This window comes from Alosa pseudoharengus, unplaced genomic scaffold (assembly GCF_046254945.1).
Source record: "Alosa pseudoharengus isolate Yale_2024_CS ecotype anadromous, Long Island Sound unplaced genomic scaffold, YU_APseudo_1.1 YU_APseudo_1.1_scf_2, whole genome shotgun sequence".
NCBI lineage: Eukaryota > Metazoa > Chordata > Actinopteri > Clupeiformes > Clupeidae > Alosa > Alosa pseudoharengus.
Window position 1 is genome coordinate 3416756 of NW_027468663.1, and position 22527 is coordinate 3439282.

The following is a 22527-nucleotide window of genomic DNA, read 5'->3' on the forward strand; positions in this document are numbered from 1 at the left end:
GAACGTTATTACTTAGTCTGTAATGTTAAAGGTCCAGTATGTAGGAAATAATGGAAAATAAACTGTAACCATTCCAAAAACTAGATGTACCGCGTAGCGGTACAAAATATGACCGCCGCTCAGTCCTGCACATCCATTCCACGAAAATAAATCATATTAATGAATTTGTCTCCATCTTCTACTCCATCCCCCACTCTTGAAACTTTTGTGTATGCTTGTTTGGAATGTGTGTTTGCACACATTCCGCACACAAAGTAGCCTACTGGCGCTGCAAAGGTGAATAGATTTGTTTCTGGGCCAAAAAATCTGTAACATTGTTATAAAACCTTTAAAATCTCTAAACAATCACAAGTAGGGCAGTTCATCATAGTCCATCCATTGCAACTGGACTGATGAAAGGTACACCTGTAGGCTACATTGTATTTGGGAAAAGCAGAAGGTAGCAGCATAATGTATTTATTTATTTATTATTAAACTAAAACAATCCCTGTCAGTTCCATGCAGTTTTCAACAGCTATCAAGAAGAGAGGTCATGTCATGGATTTTTGTGAATGTTTCTTCTTCTACATATGCATAGGTTTAGTCATCTAGTTCAAATTATATTCAGCTTTATTGTCAATGCACAAATTAAATACCAGTAGTCTAAAACAAAATGCCGTTTTACCCAGTGGTGCAAATAACTGACATGTCCAAAAGGGCCTTCATGAAATGCGTTGCGAGACTGTTCATACACATTTTAACGGGCAAAGTTGAAGAGCTACTCTCCGTTATTGTTTGTGCAAATAATATGCTGATTCATGTTCCCTTGCATTTTGCAACCATGAGGTCCATGGTTAAGCTCAATCTTTTGACGCAATCTTTTGATTTTCACCCAGCCTAGTCCATGGTAGGCGCCCGATAGAAATATTGTTTAATTTTGCGATTGAGATATCCACGCACTGGCGCCCCCCCTGCGACGTGTTCGCCCCCCGGTTTTAGAGCTATTCTAAATGCAAAAATGCATAGACATTGCATGACAAAACCGTGACTGTTAACAAACTATAAGCTATATAAGGTAGGCCCTATGCTAGGCCTATTACACAACACAAATTGTCACCAGGCTATGCTGGCGACCCAAATAAAATATCCGTTGGAACCAATGGCTTACACCTTACAGTATCAAGCTGCCACCTCTTGGCGAAAAGTTAATAGTTTTGCATATCAGTAGTAATACATTTCACGTAGCTGTGAATCACGGAAAGGGCGAATGAAGTGGACACTTCTAAATGGAACCCAACCCACTGTACAGTAACTCAAGGTCTGTGGCTAAAGCAGCCATAATGAAAGCGTTATCATTGTTTGGATACTTCACACACACGTGTTTTTTAATCGCATAGACTACAACTACCAAGCTGGAATCAAAGCACATCGACTCCCCTCTCACACCCTAAACACGCACTTCGAACAAACAAAAAGCGCCTCAGTCTCACGGAATAGCCATAGGCAAAACTGTATCTGACCGGTGTAACGTTGGTATTAAATCATCCATCGCAAAGAATGATTTTTGTAGCACGTGCAACAAATATATGTAGGTACAGCCCTGCCCTGAATACATCTCAACGTGCGCTCTAAAACATCTGGTTTAAATGGAGATGTAGATCATCACGGGATCATAGACAGGTTATCTTTCAGGTAGCCTAGGCCTATATATTTTCCATTAAAAAACCATCACGTAGCGAACGTGTTGTGGCTAACTCACTTAGCTCCTGTTAGTAGCCTAGGTTATGGTCATAAGCAAATGAGATGACAGTCGAAAGATACAATTAGTGCTGTTATCGATTTGCTTGGTAGCCTATAAACGCATTTATGGTTTTCTACAAATACATCAATAATCAAATTGGCCTCCATCACTCAACCATGCTAACGGTAACATTATTTTACCTACGTTCTGCTATTGATAGGATTAACGTAGCCTACCTGCAGTAAAAAACAAGCATGTCCGATAAACATTCTCAGATTTATTTCGGCTTCAAGAGGAAATGGGAATTACATTTCATGCAGAAATCATCCTACCCTTAGACGTTCTCTGCGGTAAACTACTGTAGCCTACAGTCTTGTCCTTATAGGAAGCATAGTGTCTTTCTAACCCACTTTAGATTAACTTCCAACAAAATTACGTCTCACTGCAACGATGCGCCATCTAGTGGACAAACGACTACTTATCGCCAATACTGGAAATGCAGCCATGATGATGATGATGATGAATATTTATTTTGGCTTTCTTTTAATCCTACTGAATTTGTAATTATGTATCAGCCGTTCTAATACCGATAGTATGTGGGTGCCTGTGTGTGTGTGCATGTGTATATGTGTGCACCGCCATCTACAGGCCAATGAGTGTACAGTCACTAAATGTACACATAATCTATTTTTTTAAAGACCCCCCCATGGATGAAATTCTACGAAACTTGGCATACCCCCAGAGAATGCCAGGTCAATCATACACATAAAATTTGGTGCAGTTCTGAACATCTTAACTGAAGATAGGGACGATTAAAGCAGAATAATATTGCATTTTCATTTTTTACCGGGGGGGTGCAAATCACACATGAGTGATTATGGGCCAGATTGATGTGGGCCCTTGAGACCAACATACCATAAAAGATTCTTCATCCTCGGTGCCACGGTTCAGGTAGTTATTTAGGAAAAACTGCTTTTTTTGCGGTTCGGGGGGCCCAGCACGGGGGGGGAGTGGACCCCGGGGACGAAACGAAATTTTTCCGTAAAAGTCTAGTGGGGCTACATACCCACCAAATTTCATGTGCCCCGGTGGTTCGGTGTCCCGGGTATCGTTGACCAAAAATTCAGGAAGTAGATGACGGGGAAAAAAAAAAAAAAAAAAAAAACTTTGATAATCCCTATATGACCGCTTCGCTAGCTTCGCTAGCGGCGGTCATAATGATCACCATATGTTGTCAGAGAGTGAGAAAACACGACGAATTGAAGTAATGGCTTATTTGACAACATTACTCTAACCCGTGAAACCCCGTAAAACCCATGAAAAAAAATCAGTTACGGGGCGGAATCTCTTGGAATTTTCGTTTATGTTTTGAACGATTAATTCTAGAATAGCGTATTAATAATGGGCTAGCGCAGTTTTTTTCAACCTTTTTTGTGCCACGGCACACTTTTGACACTTAAAATGTCCCACGGCACACTAACATGAAGAAAAAATAAACATACAATAGCCTAAAATTTCAAATAATACACAGATATGAGAAAAAAATAGGGGATTCCAAAAAACTCTGACGCGTTTCGGCAAACAAGCCTTCATCTGTTTGACTCCCTGATGAAGGCTTGTTTGCCGAAACGCGTCGGAGTTTTTTAAAGGTTTAAATGTAACCAAGCCAATAAATAAAGGCTTTTTAACCTTTGATAATTGAGCGTGCCTTGGAATCCCCTGTTTTTTTCTCATCTACTTTTTCCCATCCCAAATTTGAGTCCAGGAAGCGCTCCTAGACAGACATTTTTTGAATACACAGATATGGCCTTATTATGGCTTCTATGCAAGACCTGCTCAATAAAACAAGCACCCTCTGTGTCATTTGTAGGTGACTATATCTAATTTAATTGTTGTTATGAACTGGATATGTGATGATTCTGTGAATACTGGATATGGGGCCCCCGTTGTACAATGCCTGCATACCACAAATAGTGCAATCATACAATCAATGAGAGCATGTGGTTATAAATTATTTGATGCAACAATTGCTTTTCTGGACCAGTGACTGACATTTGGGTAATTTTCTGCGGCACACCTGATGATCTCTCACGGCACACTAGTGTGCCCCGGCACAGTGGTTGAAAAACACTGGGCTAGCGCGTCCTCCTATTTGGGTTGCCAAATTAGCAAAGGCCAACTGTCAACAGCTGTCAGTTGTAGTCATGAACGCCTACAAGAGGCAGGCAAATTTCCAAAACTAAAACAAGAAACAAATTAAGTGGACATCGGAGGAGCTTTCTGAGATGGTGACGTCTTCGTCAAACTAAGAATATCAAGTCTGACGCAGAGCTGGCCATATTTCTCCACAACAGGTAGCCTATGCTAAACTTCATCTGCATCGCTAACTTCAGCTAAATATGTTACGTTGGTTAGAGAGGTATTTTTTGTTTTCACTGTTTCCGTAATGTGTAGCTGGGTCATGGTTGGAGAAACGTTAAAGCAGCTGCAGGTCAACTAACGTTAGCTAAGTCTTCATTACATCTGGCAACCCAGAAGAGGCTCGCGTCTGGTAGTCTTGAGAACGTTCACCAGTGTTTTGATTTTGGCCTACAGAACGTTCGTTAACAATCCTACAAATCGCACCTTTAACCGCTAGCGACTAGCTAACGTTAACTTTGGTTAAGTCAAAGATTCTATAGTTAACTGGTTAAGCTTTAGCTCCATGTCTGGCTGGCTGCTGGCAACAATTAGAAGGTCATTAGGCTAACTGAACTATTGTAAGGTGAACGTGCATATTATGTTTGTTAAATTAGAGAAAAAAACATTTCTGAGAAATATGTTAGTGTAGCTTAACATCAACATTAGCCGTAGTCTAGAACGTTATTACTTAATCTGTAATGGTAACCGTAGCTAACGTTAACTTTAGTTAGCTCCTTGTCTGGCTGGATTAGCCTAATATTAGGTTATTAGGCTAACTGACCTATTGGAGGGTTAACGTGCATATTCTGTTTGTTAAATTAGAAAAAACACATTCATTGATCGTAGGTTTGGTTTGTTCTATGCAAACAAGTACTATTATGTCAGATGCCTATTCTGGAAGGATAGACTATCAGCCTGTAACATTCTGCTTCTTCTCTTCTAGGACATTGAGGAGCCAGACATTGACTGGGATGTTGCCATGGACCACAATGGTGAGGCAGAAGGAGTGATGGTGGTTCCTCACATTGACTGTCCGGTGAGGGAAGAACAAAGGGAAGATGTTTAGGCCCTCCTTGACCAGAGTGACCCGGACATGACCGCTGTTTGAGCCCCTCTTAACTCCCACTGCTCTAAATTAGTTAAATCAGCCGTTTTTTCAATCAGTTCAAAGAATCAGTTATTGTTCATTTCAATTATAGAACTTGAACTGATATTTACTGTTTGTTTGTTCAAATGTCTATTGGTGGACTGTTACCTACCCTTTAATTATGCCAAACCCATTTCTGTTCTTTAAATATCAGAAAGCAAACTTACTGTTGATGGCACTGAACTTGCACTTGGAAATGTTTATGGAACTTTTCTGAACTGTGAATTACATTAAAACTCATGCCAAACCAATTTGCCTGTGCTCTCAAAAACATTTATACAAATCCGTCAGCTTCAGTCAGTAGGTTGAATTGAAGACCCAGATGCAGAAGTAAAAGTGATTTTTTTACTTGTATATCTTGAGCATTACAGGTAACCACTGAATTTGTGAAACTAAAATAACAACAACTAATATGTACTAAGCTAGTACATAGTCAATACATATTAGATCACTTTAAAGACTGACAGATGCAAATGCTGTAAATAAAGGTAATCAAAGGGGTCTGCTGGTGAACAAAGTCCTTGAAGTCAGAAGCTGCCACTGCTCAATGACTTGTGCCTCATCTGGTAGGATTTCAAAATGTTCCAGATCTGAAAACAGAAATATTGGTATATGTCACATCCTTGAACTTACTGCAAACTATGAACAAGTGCTCACAAATTAAGCTAAAGAAATGCTCCCAATATTTATAATGAACAAACTCACTTAGCTGAATGGGGACAGGACAGGCATATTCAACTATTGCACATGTCCTGTTTATGCAGACAATAAGCAAAGCCAAATTTGGTGTATTCAAAGTTCTGTAGAATAACCATTTCTTGTATTTTTGTGTTTTCAGTGGAACAGTGTAAGCTCATATCTACACCCTATTGAGGTAGTTATTAACAGTTAGGCCAAGGTCCAGTCAATCAATAGCCAGTCACTGATGCCATATTCTTTAATTATCCAATCTGTATCCAACCAAAACCTTCTGATTTAAAGGCATAATACAACTACTTTCCATGTGTGACTTATGAAAAGATGTAATGACAAGTATTGCACAGATGTGCCCTGGACTGCTCACAATAAAAGGCCACTCTAAATGTCTGAAATGCATTCATGTTTGATCAGAATGCTAACCATGTCTGGAATAGACAGATAGGCCTACTGAATCCAGTAGGTTGCTCCATTTAAATGTATGAAAAATGTCAAAGTACCATGGAATCAGGTACACCTTACAATAGTTCAGTTAGCCTAAAGACCTGAAAAGTTAACGTTAGTTAGCTAGATAGAATGCACGAAGACTAATGGTGATTATTAAGTTTACTTCACTACACAAAATATTTCTCAGAAACATATTTTCATCTATTGAATACTTGATTCAATCCAGGTTATCCTACCTCAAAAATGCCTGCTCAGCCGCAGAGTTGAAACGCCTTTCAGGAACTTCCCGGGCTTGAAAGGAGATCTGTCAATGAAATCTCAAAGTTAACATTATAGTCGCTAGCGTTAGCTACGGTTAACATTACAGACTAAGTAATAACGTTCTAGACTACGGATAATGTTGATGTTAAGCTACACTAACATTTCTCAGAAATGTTTATTTCTCTAATTCTTTCTCTAACAAACAGAATATGCACGTTCACCTTACAATAGTTCAGTTAGCCTAATGACCTTCTAATTGTTGCCAGCAGCCAGCCAGACATGGAGCTAAACTTTACCAAAGTTAACGTTAGCTAGTCGCTAGCGGTTAACATTACAGACTAGCTGCTAAGTAATAACGTTCTAGACTATACAAAGAAGACGAATGTTGAAGTTAAGCTACACTAACATATTTCTCAGAAACATACTCAGATGAAATTTTACAATTTCGAATTTTAGCCACGGGATTCTGCTACCTGAAGAAACCTCTGCCCACTGCCAGATGCCGTTGTTGTCTGTCTGGAAGATTCGTCTCTGGTTGTCTTCTTCGACTGAGGAGGGCTGTCAATCAAATTTCACTCTTCAAACACGGCCAATCACAGCAGAGCTAGTACCAAACCTGGTTACCGCCCCCAAGTAGAGCAGAAATTCACTTCGCGCGAGCAGAAATCAACTTCGAGAGAGCTGAGTGATTTTCGAGTGAGCGCTGGTCAGATTCCTCCTCGCTCGCAGCATATTTTTCCTCGCTCGGGGAGCAGTTTCCTCTGAGTGCGTGCGCGCAGAGAGTATTTGCAAGCGCAGAGAATATCTACGAGTGTGAAATAATAAAATACGCCCGTATGCATGTTTTAGCGCTCGAGTTCTATCGCCATAACTCTTTCAAAAAATTTTGAACGCCAGTCTATGGCAAAAAAGAAATTATTTTCTGGTCCCGGTTGACTTGTGCCTTGAATTACCCATATGATGTTTGTCAATTTTAAAGACAATTTTTCATGTAAAGACATTTGCAGTTTGTTTCGTAACTATTGAATTACAACATTGTGAAAGATCGTAATTCCAACAACTACAAACCCATCAGTCGCGCTAGTGACGTTAGCTCATTCACAGCCACACTAGATGTACAAGCATACCAGCAACAGGTCTTAATTGGGCTTTCCTTGCCGATGAAAATACCATGAGTCAGAGGATTAAACACATCAGGTAAGTTGTATTCGTCCATAGACTGTACATTACATACTGTTAAGTGACAGCAGGCAGCAAGATGCAACCGTTAACTAGCATAACAGCTATCAGCTAGCTTATCTTATCGTTTCATTACGTTGGTGACGTACATCGTTCGAGACGAGAGATGAATTCCACTGAGCGGATTCGTACAAAACCAACATAACTTTTGAAGTCTATCGAACAACAGTACTTTCTTGACGTGAAAAATTATCTTTTAAATTCACACATATCATATGTTAAATTCGTGGCACAATTCAAACTGGACCAAAAAATAATTGTTATCTCTCCATTAACTCCCGTTCATATTTTTTTTAAAGACAGGTCCCTTGTAGCGGAAGTAAAACGGAAGTCACTGGCACACTCTGGGGGGTATGGGCGGCGCCATCTTGGGAAACCTTGGGAAATCCTAACCCCGCCTACCTCCTAGCCAATCCATATATGGGTAAAAGGGCGGGACTTTGTATGAGACTGAGCAAGCCGGTGAACCAGCCTCGTCGTCAGCCGATCAGCCTCAGCTAACGTTAGGCCTACAAGATGGACTGGCACAGACGTTGCTGTAACATTGCTGGTAAGTTTGATCTGCTAACGTGAAGTTCATGTATGTTTCTTAATGCCATGTTCAAACACTTTTTAATGTTGTATGCTGAAAGGTTAAATTCGGATGAACGGTTGAAAAGTTGAGAATGAAGAGTTGAGTTTGCAGATTTTAGCTTCTAGGTAAAATAAACTAACGTTAGCTATCCCTCCCTTGCTGAAGTTACGGTCAAATAACGTAGAGTAATTTAACGTTACAGGTTCACCAACTCAGGTAGAGTAACTTAGCAGTTTACAGGTTCAGCAACTCATACTGACAAAAATGTAACTTTGCCTTTATTGTTTTGTAATTAACGTTATCCATCTCATATCCTCAGTGGCAGCCATCATTGTAACGTTAATTAATTTACGATAACATCAGCCAGCTCGCTGTATCTGTCAACGTATGGTGTGAATTGATAACAAAATCGTAGGGTATTAACTTGTACATCATTAATTATTTTTGATTAACTCTTAAAGGTGCGATTTGTAGGATTGTTAACGAACGTTCTGTAGGCCAAAATCAAAACACTGGTGAACTCAAGACTACCAGACGCGAGCCTCTTCTGGGTTGCCAGATGTAATGAAGACTTAGCTAACGTTAGTTGACCTGCAGCTGCTTTAACGTTTCTCCAACCATGACCCAGCTACACATTACGGAAACAGTGAAAACAAAAAATACCTCTCTAACCAACGTAACATATTTAGCTGAAGTTAGCGATGCAGATTTTAGAAGTTTAGCATTATAGGCTACCTGTTGTGGAGAAATATGGCCAGCTCTGCGTCAGACTTGATATTCTTAGTTTGACGAAGACGTCACCATCTCAGGAAGCTCCTCTGATGTCCACTTAATTTGTTTCTTGTTTTAATTTTGGAAATTTGCCTGCCTCGTGTAGGCGTTCATTACTACAACTGACAGCTGTTGACAGTTGGCCTTTGCTAATTTGGCAACCCAAATAGGAGGACGCGCTAGCCCAGGGGTGTCAAACTCATTTTGGTTCAGGGGCCACATACAGCCCATCTGATCTCAAGTGGGCCGGACCAGTGAAATAATTGCAAAACATCCTTTGACAACTCCAAATCTCCAGCTTAGTTTTTTTCAGTAGGCTATGCTTTACCCTTCAGCCTACATTTGTAGCCTACATAATCACAAGGGATATATTAGATTATTACACATTTATTCAGAGGCCAATGAAATTGAAATAAAATGCATTTCACTCTCATAAACAACTGGTTTATTTTTATAGTTGAGTGGATAGGCCTACATTTTTACATCTGACCACCTGAACCAACTCACCACACTAAACTCAAGTGGGAGCTATGAAGAAAGTTAACATCCTGCCTTAAAAATGTAAATGTGCAAATGTATGAAAAATAAAATGAATTTAACAAACATAAGTTAGCAGTGCATGAGCAAAACGATCAACTGATACGATTAGGTTACATCAGATCAAATAATTTTGTAGGCTAGGTGGCGGTGCTGTGTAATAGGCTATCCACCATAAAGGCCAGATCCTGCACCCATTCCGGGCATTTAAATTGCTACTGGTCTGCCCTTTTTCTCCAAGAACTGTCCAATTTCCTCTCGTAGTTCAAAGAAACGCTTGAGTACGGCACCTCGGCTTAACCACCGTACTACAGCGTGGTATGGTAAGCCAGACAGAATGCCATTATCACTAAGAAAACAGTCAAACTGACGGTGAGTCAGACCTCGCGACCTGATTAAATTTACAGTTTGCACAACCACACTTTAACATGATCCAAGTTTAGTGTTTTACAACACAACACTTCCTGTGTTGCAAAATACAATAAAATGCCCAAACATCTTGTCCTCCGTTTGCAGGCTGCACTTTGTCTCTAAATTTTGTCGCAACGCCTGCTTTTCTCCCGACAATGTAGCCAAACTGACAGCACAGGACCAGTCAACTCCGAACTTTTTTTTTGTTTTTTGGCTGCGCCTAGCGGCTGAATTGAGCATTTCGGTTATTTCTTTGAAAATTCATAACTCCTCACAGGAATGGGCTAGAGCAGGGGTCGGCAAATAGTGGCCCGCGGGCCAATTTTGGCCCGCCATTGATTCTATCTGGCCCGCGAGATGACGTTAATTTGCTGTTGAATGAATTTTTTTTTTAACCCCATGTTTTTAAAAAGAAAAAAAGGCCTACAGCAATCCCATCAATTTCAAAACATTTATTGAGGTATAGATGATAGTCCTACTAAAGTGACAAAACAGGTGGAACATCCTTGCAGTTATCCATGACGCACAGGTCGGAACGGTATTGGCACGCGAGTGCGCGTAATCTTGTGCAAAAAAAAACAACAGTGTCCTGTCTCCCTCTTCCAGTGGGCAAGGTCAAAAATAGCCTATGTTTCGTTAAATTAATAGGCTTGGCATTAAGAAATGCAGGCAGGCTCAACACATACCTCTGCTTCCATTCTTCTTTGTAGGTCCTGCATTCTGAATCAATTTTTCTTTTCAAGGCTTTTGACAACGACATTTTGCATCGATAACTAGCATATAGCAATGTTCAGCTAATCATTTACACGTCATCCAAAAGAATAATATTTGTAGCCTACACATTAGTTACGGCAAGTTGCTAGGCAAGTCGCCTGTTTCATGAGAGACGACAGGAGATGCAGCAGGCGGCATAAAAACAGCGCACATAAGCAAATAAACGTTTTTAATGGAATTAAATTAAATGCATTTTAAAAGTTAGATGATGTTTATTTTAATATAATATAATAATTAATAATTTAAATAGTAGGCCTATAACCCCCCCCCCCCCCATTACAAAAGCTATGGCCCGCGATGCCATTGTCTGAAAAAAAATTGGCCCGGGTCCAAACGTAATTGCCGACCCCTGGGCTAGAGATTTTTTTTTTTGTTGACATCGTCAGAAATGTATTCTCTACAAGTCTGGGCCGGATTAAATCATCTAGCGGGCCGTATGTTTGACACCCCTGCGCTAGCCCATTATTAATACGCTATTCTAGAATTAATCGTTCAAAACATAAATGAAAATTCCAAGAGATTGCGCCCCATAACTGATTTTTTTTCATGGGTTTTACGGGGTTTCACGGGTTAGAGTAATGTTGTCAAATAAGCCATTACTTCAATTCATCGTGTTTCCTCACTCTCTGACAACATATGGTGATCATTTTTGGAATGGTTACAGTTTATTTTCCATTATTTCCTACATACTCGACCTTTAATATCACGTTTTGAAATCGCTATATTGCTCTAAAGTTGTCAGTGGTAGTTTGGTCTAAGATGACATTGAAATTTCTCATCGGTGGCCATTTCACGATCCAGCGTTCATGTTCGGTTAGCTTGCCTTATTTCCCCTTGTCAGGCTATTATCAAAACGTTAAATCCAGTTACAGTGTCCGGTGTTTGGCATAACAATGCCAATATTAGTGTACTTTGTCACTTAAGACCCATTTCAAATCGCACAATAGTACTACAGCATTGTACAACTGTACTTTTGTTGATTACAACAAGTGGTGTTGGTTTGCATTATTGTATCATTTTGTAAGTAGGTATGACTAATAAAATGTTTACCTTTCTGTTTTTGCAGTTCACCATGGGGAGGAGGCGGCAAGGAGGTCCATGGGCTCTTAACCTGGGACTAGAGGTCCAGGTGAAATGCTTTGGCTGGGGTGTGGTGATATTGAACCCATTGAGACTATACAGCACATTTAACTTTGTCTATTGATGAATGTTACACCTACCCTTTACTTATGCCAAATCCATTTCTGTTCTTTAAATATCAGAAAGCAAACTTACTGTTAATGGCACTACACTTGAACTTGGAAATGTTTATGGAACTTTTCTGAACTGTGAATTACATTAAAACTTATGCCAGTATTTAGTTTTGTTAGTTTTTCTTATCTTCAACTGTATTGTACAGTGGAGTTTTGTTATATGTTTATACTTATATTTACCATTTCTGCTGTAAGTGCATGTTGTGTGTGATGTCTGTATGCTACTGAGACCTTGAATTTCCCCTTGGAGATCAATAAAGTATCTATCTATCTATCAAACCAATTTGCCTGTGCTCTCAAAAACATTTATACAAATCTGTCAGCTTCAGTCGGTAGGTTGAATTGAAGACCCAGATGCAGAAGTAAAGGTGATTTTTTACTTTTATATCTTGAGCATTACAGGTAACCACTGAATTTGCGAAACTAAAATAACAAAAACTAATATGTACTAAGCTAGTACATAGTCAATACATATTAGATCACTTTAAAGACTGACAGATGCAAATGCTGTAAATAAAGGTAATCAAGGGGTCTGCTGGTGAACAAAGTCTTTGAAGTCAGAAGCTGCCACTGCTCAATGACTTGTGCCCCATCTGGTAGGATTTCAAGATGTTCCAGATCTGAAAACAGAAATATTGGTATATGTCACATCTTTGAACTTAGTGCAAACTATGAACAAGTGCTCACAAATTAAGCTAAAAAATACTCCCAATATGTATAATGAACAAACTCACAGAACACTTAGCTGAATGGGGACAGGACCGGCGTATTCAACTATTTGCACATGTCCTGTTTATGCAGGCAATAAGCAAAACCAAATTTGGTGTATTCAAAGTTCTGTAGAACAACCATTTCTTGTATTTTAATGTTTTCAGTGGAACAGTGTAAGCTCATATCTACACCCCATTGAGGTAGTTATTAACAGTTAGGCCAAGGTCCAGTCAAACAATAGCCAGTCACTGATGCCATATTCTTTAATTATCTAATCTGTATCCAACCAAAACCTGCTGATTTAAAGGCTACTTTCCATGTGTGACTTATCAAAAGAGGTCATGATAATTATTGCACAGATGTGCCCCCAACTGCTCACAATAAAAGGCCACTCTAAATGTATGAAATGCATTCATGTTTGTTCAGTATGCTAACCATGTCTGGAATAGACAACTAGGCCTATTGAATCCAGTAGGTTGCTCCATTTAAATGTATGAAAAATGTCAAAGTACCACGGAATCAGTACTGAAGTGATGCTTCTGAGTCGACTGCACAGACGAGAAGTGAAGTTAGGAGTCCAGAGCCCTCTCCAGCACCCAGCCTGTCTGGATCACCTACAGGGAAACTTTGCATAGACAAGAAGTGTTGTTTCAAATTTGTGTTTCACAAATAAACGGCATCAATAAGAGTTTCAGACGTCAGTTATAACTAACAACAGTTATGGTGACTAGCTAACGTTATCGCTCGTTATCAGCTCCATGTTCAACGTATAGTCAATGGTTCATAGTGGTTCACAATTTTACCTCCACTAAAGTTAGCTAATGCTTCGGCTGAAGTTATCATCTGAACGAACGCTTTTCTATCTTAAATGTGACAACCCAAAGACTATATAAATTGACAACGGACTAAGCATTCACACAGAGAGTATTTACAAAAGGTTTTTTGACGAGAACACATGCTTTGTTACCCCAGTATGTTTGTGAACTAACGTTAACGTGCTTAACGTTACAGCCGTCTGATCATTGACTCAAACACTTGGCTAGTATGGCAAACGTTAAGCTAACTCACAACGGGAGCACAATCGGTTTTCACTAACGTTAACTTTATTCAAGTTAACTAAATTTATGTGTGTGCTTCAGCCATTCGGTCATCATTTTCGACATAAACTTATTTGAAATGATTTGACGCTAACGTAGCCTAGCACTACAGTGCCCACTAACATGGATGCTATAATGCTAACATCTACTAGAAATAGAATGTCACTTACCTGAAAAACTGGAGCGAAGTCTTCTTAAAGTGTGGGTTAGTGGGCTTCAGTTAATAGCAACCCATTTTATGACAGATATTTGAATAAACATTTTCAGAAAGAATGTGGTGTGTAGGATCACAGCCAAGACATAGCCTAATTTCGGAGTTTCCTCCACTCAGCTAGTGACGTCGTCTGCTGCCTCGACACCAGCCGTCAATCAAGTTAACCACGCCCTTAATTATTCATACATGTACTATCTAAATGCGATCTAAACTAACGAGTTAGAAAAAAATTCACCCCCCTCACAGTTGTCAGGCACTCGGGAACTACCAACAAATACAATAAAAGTCCATGGGACCAACCTGTAAAAGCATGAATTTATGCTGTGAAAACGGACATTTTAACATGGGGGTCTATGGACATTTGCTCCCTTTTGGGACCTGCCCCTAGCGGATTTTCGATGTATTGCAATTTTTCGCATTTCCGGGGAGGCTTCATTGTTCAAATTAGAATGTTGCCGCTTGGGTGAAAGCCACTTTAAATCGGGTCACATTATTGACCTGCAAAGTTGTAGTGAGTTAAGCAGGGAGGTTGGTAACGTTAATGCTGCTAGCAGTGCTAGTTAACATTAGCTAGGCTACTGTAGCCTTCATACTGTATGATTCATGTCAATCATTAACCTAGGAATACTTCGTGCATTTAATGAACATTTTGTGTAATAATTCACGGCAAATTAATAAACTGAATATGGTGGTCCAAGAGCAGACCATGCACCAGTCCATGCATCAGCCCGAATGAGCAGTGATGACAGCATAGGATGAGTCAGGTAACGTTACGAAGCACTGCCGTTAACGTTAACCGCTTTCACACACACGATATAAAATACACAATGATAAATATAAAATTCAATATCAAAACACTATTATTTACACGATTACTCCTGAAATAACTGCTATTAACTGCACATTCCCTATATAAAAATCACTGTTTGGAGGAAAGGGTTTGCGCGCTGTCGCCGGTTTTGAAATGATTTCGCGCTGATTCGTGCATTGGTTATATATTATTCAGTGAGGCGCGGTGGTTTATGGGATGAGTAGTTCCTTCACTCGGAAGTGAAAATATGTACACAGTCTTGTACCTTTGACTTTTTTTGGATTTTCTCTTCGTTTTTTCACTCGAAATGATATGTTGTATGCTTATGAGTTATGCCGTAGCTGGTTAGCCTAAGACATGCTGTAAAACTCTTTAGATACGGATTTTTCCAAACGTCATTGGGACAAATGAATGGGAATCTTACATCCGGCACCTAACCGCGTTTTGGCTGTGGGCGGGACTGTGCAGCTCTATTCTCCAGCACTGATGAAGAAATAGTCCCACCCAAAAAAATAAACAGCCCTGTAGCACCACGTGGTAAGTCACTGATGCTGTCCTCTTATGTTCATGTCATTGATAGCTGGTCTGTTTTGAGCGATGCCAAGCCTTAGTTTAACCAATGAGATATAGCCTGACAGTAGCCTGAGCCTGACGTATATTTTTGATCATACAGTAACTGACTGTTACCGTACATACATACAGTTTAACTACATTTTCCCATTGCCAGACACACCGAACACTCCAGACCCTGTGGACGGAATAGAGGAACTGCACTCAGATGGTAGGCTATGTCTAATCTCTGCATATTTCCCAGTGAATGGGCGCTGTTAAATCTTCTGTGGTAAAACCATATAAATATTAAAATGTGTGATCATACAGTAACAACATATCTCAATGTGTCACTAACAGAAATGTCCAACACTGATGGAAGGAGAGGACCAAGGGGACGAAGGAGTAAATTATGTTAAACATTGTCCACATTTAGGCCTACATTTTCCCATTGGTTAGGGCTATTTAGGGTTAGGGTAATTTAGGCTAATTCAAATGAAACTTCCCTTTTTCTTCTCAATTTTCACAGCTTTTAAAGACCTTATCCAAAGGTCAGAAACGAGAATCATGATGGCAATGGAGAGAATGCAGGCTGATGTAGCAAATTCTATTAACCGCCTGGTAGAATTGAAAGGCCTTGCCAGACAGTGCAGGAACTGGAGGAGCTGCAAGCAAAGCTTGAGGCCCCTGATTTCAAAAAAGGAGTAGTAAGTTGATGTTGCAGTTTTCAAATATTTGTGTGTGTGAAGTAAAAGATGTTGGCTTGTTAATTACAAAACATCTGTTTAGAAATTGTGGTGATTTTATCTGGATATAATGCTCGTGTGTGTGTGCGTGTGCATGCTGGTTTATTAGAAACATATGTGCGCATGATGTTATGCAACATTTACTGGAAGTCCTGAGACTGGACTGAAGGAGACTAAGAGTGAAACTGGCAGTGAAAGTAGAAGCAAACAAGGCTTAGGAGAAGTGGAGGGATTTACAAGAAAAGGAGGCAGAACCAAAAGTGAAAATACACATAGAACTGAAACAAAAGCATACTCTGCCTGGCAACAGATTACACATAGAACCTGGTCACATGTATTCTGCCCAGCAACACATATTTTTTAATGTTTAAATGGGAAAGGTTTTCCACCAATATATCAAGTCCAAAAACGTTCTGATTGGCTAAAAGGGGCCTGGTGACGCCCCTGGTAATGGGACGCCCCTCAGGCCCCTTGGAGCATAAAAGAGAGAGCTCAGACACATTCAGATCAGATCTCATCGGGGTAGCAGCTGCCACTCATCACTCTATTGCCTGACGGTCCAGTCCTGACGCTGTTTGGATTGTATTTTCACTGCAATACGGTGAATAAAGGATCAACAGTCTTCAGCATTTCTCGTCTTGGTGTTCTCCTTCGGGTCTTTGACTTCAAAGTGCTAGTTGGATTGGAGGTTCGGGAAAGTGGATAGTTTTTCCACGACAGATCTGGAGGTTCTACCGAGATTTGAAAGGATTCAACAGGGGAAGCAGTTCCGTCCCGGGTGAAGCAGACTTCTCCAGTGCAGCTCTCAGGGCCCAAAAACAAGGTAAGCGGTTTGCTTGTTATTAGGAGAGCTGTACTGTGGGAGTCAGTGGGTAGGCCGGGAAGGGGTGCTAACCTGAGTCCTCAAAAGAATAGTGGAGACACAAGACAGAGATTGGGTTGTACTGTTGATCTTAAAAGCGTTTTGTAATTGTGAAAACCGGTTAAAAGTAGTTTTCAAGGAGAAAACTGAGTTAAATGGCCATGTAATAATTTCCAAGGAGGAAATCTAGTTTTCAAGGAGAAAACTAAAAATAGTGTTTCAATTTCCAAGGAGGAAATCTAGTTTTCAAGGAGAAAGCTGAAAGATAGTATTTTGTGTAAAGGGAGCTCGGGCTGCCCTGGAAAATATATGTGTGTTTTAGAGAAAAGAACGGGCTTATAGGTAAACTACAATATTAGCTGTAAATTAACCCTTTGCAGACCGCACCGAACATAAAATTTTTTCATACTCGATGGCCTTATGGCACAAAAAGGCTTATTGTGTGATTATGCTACATGACAGAGATATAATTTACCCACCATTATAATCAGGAGAAATAGCCCGTTCAAATGGTATAAAATATAATTAATAATTTTGAGGAGAACACACATATTATTTTAAAAATATCTTTAAAATTGAACCCCAAAAAACACAAAACTATCAGTTTGTCAAGATTAATCTGATTTTCCCCCCAATTTCTGTTGTAGATAGAGAAAAACTTAGAGTGTATGGGAGATTCACAATTTTGTCCTCTACTCAGTGATGAAAACAGAATCAATGTATCACCTTTTGTTCAAAAGTTATGATAAATTTATTAGACCTTTGCCGACGGCACGAAACATTCCGTTTTTTCATACTTGATGCCCTTGTGAGACAAAAAGGCTTATTGTGTGGCCATGCTACATGGCAGAGATAAGATATACCCACCATTGTAATCAGGAGAACTAGCCCTTTAAAATGGCACATATCATAGTTAATAAGTTTGAGGGTAACACACATTGTTTTTAAACAATACCTTCAAAATTCAACATCAAAAAACACGAAAATATCAATTTGTCAAGATGAATCTTACTTTTCACCTAATGTCTATTGTAGATATAGTGTGGGAAAGATAGACAGTGTTGTGTTCTCCTCAGTGAAAGAAACAGAATCAATTTATCACCTTTGGTTCAGAAGTTATGATTAATTTACTCATAACTGCAAGTCGCAGTAACAAGTAGAATTTTTAAAGAGTAGGATGTTTTCCTTTACCTGGTTTGACATCTGACCAAAAATACACAGATATAATGGTCTTGTAACAAATATAAGATGTTTTACCAGAAAAACAAGATGCATAGCTAAATATAGGATGTCTTACTGTACTCTGAAGAGGCAAAATCAATTGTGGGGAGGAAAGATAAAGGCTGAAATAAAGACTAGCCAGATGGTAACTGCTTCTCTGTGTGCTTCATTCTACTATGAAAACAAGAATAAGAGACACTGGCACATGTGTTAGGTTTACGAAAGAGGAAATAAATCATTTTATTTAGATAAGTCTTTAACAATATCATTAAATAATCAGGAACAACAACTTCAGGTAAATAACATAAACATATGTTTACAAACTACAAGACAACAGTATAACAAAGATCAACAAAATACTTTAACATGATGAACAAAGCATCAATTCATATTATAGCATAACAAACATCAATTTACATTCACACATATAAACAATTAAAACATTAGAAGAAATTCAATACATTTAACAACCATACAGCATTTAATTAGATACAATATATATTTATCGATATAATTTGCCCTACACATAAGGTGATACACTAACGCCGCATTCACACCAGATCCGTGGTGTGTGTGTTGTCACAGCTGTGGCGTGTGTGTGTGTGTCCATCTAAGCCTAGCAGACGATGAGGTGTAAATGCTACTGGAGTTGGTGTCCCTGTCTGTGTTAGAAGGATAGGCAAAGTGTATGCTTTCTACCTGACATGGGACTTGACCAAGCTCAAAATAAAGAAATTGTCAGATAAGAAAATTAGAAATTGAATTACAAATCTAAGCAAACTTCCTGAATTTCCCCTTGGGGATCAATAAAGTGTCTATCTATCTATCTATCTATCTATCTAAACTATAATCACTATAATCCCTGTCGTTATTGTTATAAGCAACACTCTTATCACAACCAGAAATGTGCATACGCCCAGTTGGGCGAACACACACACACACACAAACATGCTTACCCAGCTGAGGATGACGGGAGATTACTCTCCTCCTCTAGCAAATCATTGTCTTCCTCTTCATCCAGAAACTACCCATCCATGTCCCATGTCCATGCCATTGTGGTCCTTGGGGTCATGTTTGCCATCAGCAGTCGGCTGCTTTCACCTCAGTTGCACGTACTTCTCTCCCTCCATCTAAAATAACAAAAAATCACAGGTCTGATAGTGAATAGGTTGTTTAGTTTTATTTTACATTACTTCCACATAATCTTAATCACCACCAACCAAGACTCTTTTCACTAAAAGTATTTTTGTCACTGGAGGACTCCAATATTGCTTGGAGAGGTAACATTAGTCTCAGAGCTCACTATAAGTGTTATTGCCTTGGTTAAACCATACATAGCATACCAGCTTACAAGCAAACATTGATTCATGAACATGAGTCAGGAGATATGACAGAAAACATCTAAACAGCGTATGCATACACATACACACCATGCATAGGCTACTGCAGTTGCGTAAAGACAAATTACCCCCATAAAATTATGTGTCGACGTGTAGGCTTGGGTGTATGAGCTCCCATCATAGTTAGCCACCCAAAAACCTCATAATCGTAGCAGCCAACCTTACAGCCTAAAAGTTAAACAATACTAAGACACATTTCTAACAAATCTTCAGTCATGTATTGATGAAAACAGCAGCCAATGAATAAAATCCTTACACCATCGGTGATCAACACAGTCTTCACGTCGGTAACATAACATTACGTTGTCATTCATGTCAGATGTTTCTATCTAAGTAAGCTAAGGAACTTGGCTACAAACAACTGTAAATTGTGTTATACATATTACGAAGGAATGAAAGGTTTATTTGACAATAAAATACCGATTAGGCGTACTTGACGTTGCCAGTCATGAAGCACGGGAGTGAACTTTATCGCGACTATGCGTCAAGGACATGTTGCAGCCTCTCCTGATGCTAACGTTACCTAACTTAGCTAGTTTTCTGTATCATCAGATGACAAGCAAGCAACATCGTTCAAAATAGAACAAATCGTTAAAGTTTCAGTCCTAGTAGGTCTGTAATCTTGGTTGACATATAGTAACCTCCCAAAAATGATTGAAAATAATGAGTTTACTAAAGATTACGGTGTGCTAAAATACAAGCTGTCATATCAGCTGAAGTGAACACACACACGCATTATGTTACGGCCATGCATACAAGGTGTAATTACCAGCAAAAATAACTTTTAAAAACGATTTTGAAGTAATAACATGGATAACAAGTAGTAATAACATAAAAAGACTTGTTTTTACCTCAGATGATCCAGTAGTTTCTCCTTTAGACGACGTGAAGATCAACGATGCATAGTGCTTCCTGCTGTTTTTCCTCTAGTGGAGGGAGACGTCAACTCTTGATTTTTCCTTCACGTAGTAAAAGTAATTCGCGCCACAAATCCCTTAACCAATCATATCGCCAGAAAGCCTATGATGTGACGTTTTTGAGGAAGTTTTCATTGATAAAATTGGTTGGGGTATGGCAGAGTTATTAGACTGAACGTCATCGGTACTGGGGTACCGAAATTAGAACGTGCGGTCTGCAAAGGGTTAAAGGTGTAAAACTGTCCTGAACAAAGGGTGATGAACAACATATATTTTTATCATAATCTGTTGTTGTTTCTGTAAAAGCTGAGTGTGCGCTGTTGTGTTTTGTTTTGTTGCCTGGGCATGGGCCCACAATAGATGCGAGACAAGTACACACACACATTTGAGGTAGAGGAACTCGGCGAGGGAAGGAGGATCATCACACTGACAGACGGACGTCAAACTGATGTTGTAGAAGCCGCAGCTGCGATAGTCATAAGAAACCTGCATACCAATCATAGCCTGAACATAAGAAGGTTGTTGCAGTTGTTGGAGGTTTATGCAGAAACCCCCCCCGAGCCCCCTGTTGAAGCAGCGGTGCCCAAGCTTAGGATTGTGAGAGACCATAGGCCAGAGACCCTAGGAGAAGTCCTCTACCGCCTTAAAGTTTCTGACGATTCAGGTGAGGGAGAGCCCGACACAGACTCCCCAGGAGAGTTCACTCCGAGCAGTAGCGTGGGAGAGGCAGAGACAGACATTGGACAGGGGGAAGCCAGTGCCCCACCAGAAGCAAACTACAGTAGCCTAGGGTCCGAAGAGGAGGAGCGCCAGGAGTCAGGTCAGTCGGGACTAGTGAGAGCTCCAACTCCCTATCCAGGTAACACCGTATCCCACCAGCTGATCCCTGATCCATTCCGTATAGTTGACAGTCCAACCACCCCCAGATATAGCCCACCGCCCCCTACAAGCTACAGTCCAACTGTGCCTCAACAGGAGGAGGTTTACGGCCCGGTTGAGCCCCAGCCAGTACAGGGCGTAGGACGGGAGATAAGAGAAATAGTTGGTCGAGATAGAAGTAGGCTGGCCAGTTTTATGAGAGAGTCTTTGGCAATATCAGTCTTCTGGAACAAGGAAGGGAACAATAGGGATAAATATTCAGTTCATATTGACCAATTTGACAGGTACGGAGGAACCCATTCGAGGCTAGGCACCCGCATAGCGCCATTGGCCCTGCAGACAGTGATAGAACAGGTAGGGAAATTTGTAGGGGTGAACACAAGGCCGGTGGTTGACCAGCTCTTTGCCCCGCCTGAGGGCAGAAAGCGCAAGTTTGGGAGGGATTCCCCAGCTGCAAGAAGGAGAAGGACAGATAGGGATTATAGATAGAAAGCCAGGAAGGATAAAAGGGGGAGGTACTGCTGCAAGGCCTCAATAACAACTGCCTAATTAGATAATCTCTATAGCAACTGCTTAGCTGAATAAAGGCCACGATAACTGTTTAGCTAAAAACTTGTAATCTGCTAACCTTGCTTAAAATGAAAGTTTTTCAATAAAATAAAAAAGAAATAAAGCCAATAAATGTACTTTGAAAAAACAAAATAAAAGGTTAAAAGGTAATTTTGAGTGAAGAGATATTATTGAAAAGAAAGGTAAGGACTCAGAGTCCCCACTGATAAAATAACATTGGTAAGATAAGGAGGACAGTTGTAATAATAAAATAAAAGTAAGAATCCAGAGAGAACAAATAGAGTGACGCCCACAAAAATAGCGAATGAACTTAGAAAGTAAGTGGCATATCACTTTCATTCGACAGCAGGATAATAAGTGGTGCATATTTACACGAAACCGAGAGGGCCTTGTGAGCGGAGCATATCGGTGCCATAGTTATACAGAGCTACTAGAGAAAGTAGAACATCTGATAGGGAAAGCTTACCCGTTAGAGTTAGGGACGCCCATGGACATAAGGAGTGACGATAGTGACACATCAGACCAGGCCCGGGGTGGGG

General features: G+C 39.9%; 1 protein-coding gene and 1 long non-coding RNA gene across 3 annotated transcripts in view; one reads left to right on the top strand and one right to left on the bottom strand.

Annotated features, from left to right (window-relative positions):
• Window positions 1-22035, top strand: part of LOC143133639 (uncharacterized) — a 29915-nt gene extending 7880 nt beyond the window's left edge. Inside the window, exons 5-10 of one of the 2 annotated variants that reach the window (XM_076293418.1) lie at window positions 15221-15381; window positions 15572-15625; window positions 15754-15798; window positions 15923-16100; window positions 16811-16962; window positions 20900-22035. In XM_076293418.1, coding sequence (XP_076149533.1) covers window positions 20900-21907 — 1008 coding nt within the window. In that variant the 5' untranslated portion in view covers window positions 15221-15381; window positions 15572-15625; window positions 15754-15798; window positions 15923-16100; window positions 16811-16962 and the 3' untranslated portion in view covers window positions 21908-22035. The remainder of the gene's footprint in view (window positions 1-15220; window positions 15382-15571; window positions 15626-15753; window positions 15799-15922; window positions 16101-16810; window positions 16963-20899) is intronic. The other variant, XM_076293419.1, reaches the window with a different exon arrangement.
• On the bottom strand, window positions 5380-6480 carry LOC143133640 (uncharacterized). The gene is made up of 2 exons (XR_012988524.1): window positions 6428-6480; window positions 5380-5638 (listed from the first exon to the last, which is right to left on the bottom strand). It is a non-coding gene; the product is annotated as an uncharacterized LOC143133640 (long non-coding RNA).
• Window positions 22036-22527: the final 492 nt, after the last annotated feature.